At 41.7% G+C, this 5000-nt stretch overlaps 1 protein-coding gene across 1 annotated transcript in view; it reads right to left on the reverse strand.

The window, feature by feature from the left end:
* LOC127003630 (protein slit-like) overlaps nucleotides 1-5000 on the reverse strand; it is a 158698-nt gene that overhangs the window by 37643 nt on the left and 116055 nt on the right. Inside the window, exon 6 of the mRNA XM_050870538.1 lies at nucleotides 4313-4457. Within this exon, the coding sequence (XP_050726495.1) occupies nucleotides 4313-4457 (145 nt within the window). The remainder of the gene's footprint in view (nucleotides 1-4312; nucleotides 4458-5000) is intronic.

The raw sequence follows: 5000 nt of genomic DNA on the forward strand, positions 1-5000 counted from the left end.
TTTCCTTCTTCATATTCCTCCTCCTCCTCCTCGTTTTCATTTATTGTTATTTTCTTTATTTGTTTGTCGCGTCTTCCTCATTCTTCTCTTTTTTTCTTTTCTTCTTTTTCTTTTATTTTTCGTTTTTCTTTATCATCATCTTTTTCTTTTTTTCTTTTCTTCTTTCTCTTCTTCCTTTTCCTCCTCCTCCCATCTTTGTATTCTCTTTTACTCACATAATTCTCCCTTTTCTCTGTCATCCTTACTACTACTATTCCTACTACTACTACTACTACTACTACTACTACTACTGCTACTACTACTACTATTTTTGTCGTTTCCGGATATTCTTTGTTGTTTGTTTTCTAGTAATTTCTCGTGTCCCTCATTTCTCTTTTTCTATTTTTTTCTTTGTATTTTAAAAGCGCAGGTTCCTGGTAAAGAGCCTTAGGTAGATCTCTCTCTCTCTCTCTCTCTCTCTCTCTCTCTCTCTCTCTCTCTCTCTCTCTCAACTACGCAGTATGTTAAAGGGTACGATTATCATTGCAGTTATTATTATTATTATTATTATTATTATTATTATTATTATTATTATTATTATTATTATTATTATTATTATTATCATTATCATCATCGTCATCATCATTACACGCTGCTCCCTTTCTCTTCTCCGGGACGGCTGAGTGGAGGTAAAACTTGTTAAGGAGGGTAGGAGGAGGAGGAGATTTCAGGAGATAGCGCGGCGGGAGGGACGGAGGGAGGAGCGGAGAGAAAAACGAGACGGGAGGTAGGGAAGGAAGGGGAGGGAGGGAGAGGTAGGGAAAGTGAATAGACTGGATGATTAAGAGAGAGAGAGAGAGAGAGAGAGTAATGGTGTGTAAATTATATGTATACAGAAATAAATAACATAAATCAACGTCAATAATAATAATATTAATAGTAATAATAATAATAATAATAATAATAATAATAATAATAATAATAATAATAATAATAATAATAATAAGTCGGTAATACCTGAGGCTGAGCCCATCTTGATAAGGATCAGATACTACTCACCATGACCACCACCACCACCACCACCACCACTACCACACAACACCATCCCCACCACCACTACAACTACCACACAACACCATCCCCACCACACAACACCACCACCACCACCACCACCACTACCACACACCATCAACACCACCACCACCACCATCGCCACCACCACCACACAACACCATTACCACCACCACCACTACCACCACCATCACCACCACTACCTCCACCACCACTGCCACCACCACCACTACTACCATACCACCACCATCACCACCACTACCACCACCACCACCACCACTACCACCACCACCACCACCACCACCACCACTACCACTTCACCCTATTCAGCACGAGTTCTATCCACCACCACCATCAGCACCATCGTACCCTAATAGCTTGTACCCTCCACCACCACCACCACCACTACCACCACGAACTTTGCATCACCAATACCTTAACATAATTTTCTTGTGTTCATCATCATCATTACCACCACCACCACCACCGCGAGCCCACCCACCCACCCATCCACTTGCTCGTTTAACCTGCCAACTAATACCTTTCTCTCTCTCTCTCTCTCTCTCTCTCTCTCTCTCTCTCTCTCTCTCTCTCTCTCTCTCTCTCTCTCTCTCTCTCTCTCTCTCATTTTGTAAGTATTCAGTAATTATTTCCCCGGCGAGGCTGTTTTTTTTTTTTCTTGGTAATATTACATCTATTTTTTTCTCTCACTTTATCTCCTGATCTGTTCACCATTATTATTATTTTATTTTTTCCCCTTCTCCTTCTCCTTCTCTGAACTGTCTACCAATTTATTCGTTTAATTATCGCTGCTCATTAATTTTCCTTCTCTCTCTCTCTCTCTCTCTCTCTCTCTCTCTCTCTCTCTCTCTCTCTCTCTCTCTCTCTCTCTCTCTCTCTCTCTCTCTCTCTCTCTCTTCCGTGGTCAATCGCCTTAATCTATATGTAAGTTCTCACGGCCTTCTGATGACCTTTTCTCTCTCTCTCTCTCTCTCTCTCTCTCTCTCTCTCTCTCTCTCTCTCTCTCTCTCTCTCTCTCTCTCTCTCTCTCTCTCTCTCTCTCTTTCCGCTCCTCGCAAATGTAATAAAGGGAGATAGATGTGTACGCCTATTTGAGAGAGAGAGAGAGAGAGAGAGAGAGAGAGAGAGAGAGAGAGAGAGTCCCTCCCCCCTCGTCACCACCAGAACAAGCTAACAAAGACTCCAGTGAAGAGGGTGATGAGGAGGTGCGGGTGGTGGTTCTTCAACACCATCATCACCACCACGATTATCAACACCACCACCATCACCACCAGTTCTCTCTCCTCCATCATCTCCTATTTTCCCCTTTTTTTCCCTCCCTCACCACCGCCATCATCACCACTTCTACAACTCCCTTCATCACCTTTCTCCCCATCAACACCGCTATCACCACTATCACCCTTTTTTTCTCTTTCCACTCGCCTCCACCATTACCACTACCACCAATACCACTTTTTCCAGCGCCGCCCTCACCACCACCACCACCACCACCGCTGCCCTTGTTTCTTCACCACCAACTTGTGATGCGAAATGATAGCCGTAGTAATAGAGGTGGTGGTTATTACTATTATTATTATTATTATTATTATTGTTGTTGTTGTTGTTAGTGGTAGTAGTAGTAGTAGTAGTAGTAGTAGTCGGTAGTGGTGTTTTTGAAGGAGCAAGTACAGTAATAATAATAATAATAATAATAATAATAATAATAATAATAATAATAATAATAATAATAATAATAATAATGATAATAATAATAATAATAATAATAATAATAAAGTTGAAATTGAATAACATAAGTGAAAGGGCTGAGAAAAATTTTGATTAAGCAACGCCAAGTAATTATTGCGGAGAGAGAGAGAATGACTTATGCATGCAAATTGTTAATCAGATGAGAGACAAGTCTACCCAATCAATTTGTTTTGAGAGACAGACGAATAATTGAATAAAAACACGTGAAGAACAAAAGGCTATTCAATATACACACGGGGAGGCACTCGATCTAGTGTTATACTACTACTACTACTACTACTACTACTACTACTACTACTACTACTACTACTACTACTACTACTATTACTACACTTTCCAATTCCTTTACCGCTTTCTTTCTCTTCTTCTCTTTTCCATTTCTTTCACCTATCGTCTTCTCTCTCCTATTTTCCTTCCTTTCCTATTCCATCCTCTCCTCCTTCCTCTTTCCATCATATTCCTGCTTCTTTTCCTTCTCTGATAATTCTTTTTCGTCGCATTTCTCCATTTACCGATAAATTTTCCTACCTTCTCCTCCTCCTCCTCCTCCTTCCTTCCGTCTTCTAATTCTCCTACCGGTACATATTCCCTCCTCCCCTTCACCACTTCCTCCTCCTGTCTTCTACTTATTCTACCGACATATTCTCCTATACCTCCCCTTCTCTTCCTCCTACTCCATCCTTCCGTATCCTTCTCCTCCTTCCTTCCGCCTCCTCCATCGCCTTCGCCTCCTGGAGTGACAAAGCAACAATCAGACAGCCAACACCACCACGGCCTCAGCATTACGCAACAATTAATAGCCCGGTGAGATTAATATGATGGATCGGACACGCCCACCTTGCTCGCAGCGGCCACCCATCAACACGCATTATTCACAGCACGACCACTAACCACAGGGAGGGAGGGTGGGAGGATACTGGGAAGGGAGGGAGGGAGTAACAGTCATATCGTTCTCCAAGCAGTGAGGTGTGAGCTGAGGTGTGTGGGTGAGGCAGGTGGTCAGGATGTGAGTGCATGTGTTGACTATGCTTTCGGTGACGTTTTAACAAGGAAAGGTGACTAAATGTATAGGTGACTAAGGCCTACAGGTGACAAGCCAAATAGCCAGTTAGGTCTTCACATGTGACTTTATTTCAGTATTTTTTTATTTTGTTTTATTTTATTCTCTTTTCTTTCTTTCTTTCTTCTATCTTTCATTATTTTATCTTATATTATTTGATCCTTTTTGTGTGTATATGTGTGTTTTCTGTATTAAACGAAATCATGTATTCCAAAAGTATAATTAAGTTTAAGGAATTATAGGAAAGAGCAAATCTAACACACACACACACACACACACACACACACCTCACCTTTCTTTTCTGTTTTAAAGTTCTCCTGTGACATTATCTTTATTATTATTATTATTATTACTGAGGTCCACGAAAGGGCATCAAGGGAAAAAAGTATATAGACCCAAACAGAGTCCCCTCGATAGAACAACAGGTGTACTCACAGTTCGGTGGTGTCCTCGGGCAGGTGCAACGGGACGTGCGTGAAGCCTCGGTCCCTGCAGTCCACGATGCCGTCCGAGCACCGGCAGGAGTCCGGGCACAGCGGCGGCGCGGGGCAGCCTCCCCCCTCCTCGCGGCGCGCCCCTCCTGCAACACACGCCGGTGAGTACATGAGGTGACGTTTTGGGTAGTAAGCAGAGTCATTATTGGTAGATTTTTTTTTTTTTTTACAACAAAGGAGACAAGGGCACAAAAAAGGAAACAATAATAAAAAAAGCCCGCTACTCGCTGCTCCTAAAGTTTTAAACGTCATGTTAGTCTTTGTCAACAGTTATGTGACTAGTTCGGGTTTTTGATTCCATTTTTGCGATGGATTAACCCGGTAACTGCGGGGATCATGTTTCTTAAAGGCCCCTCTAAGCGAGAAAAAAGAAAAAATCATCACTCACGCAAACCATTTCATAATATTTATCAACGCATCTCTGATCAGTTTATGCATCATCTATTTTGGGGGGTTTATATCATGGCAAAAACTTGGCCTGTCGCTGGTACACGGTAAAGCCACAAATTTGATCCGTCGCTGCTACCGGGCTAAATTAGAAGTGTTTGATTTTCAGAGAGTTAAGTCGATATTTTGCAGACAGTCATAGAATGTGATGTAAAAAAATCAACAAAATCTTTAAAAACTGG

This window comes from Eriocheir sinensis, chromosome 25 (assembly GCF_024679095.1).
Source record: "Eriocheir sinensis breed Jianghai 21 chromosome 25, ASM2467909v1, whole genome shotgun sequence".
NCBI classification, from domain to species: domain Eukaryota; kingdom Metazoa; phylum Arthropoda; class Malacostraca; order Decapoda; family Varunidae; genus Eriocheir; species Eriocheir sinensis.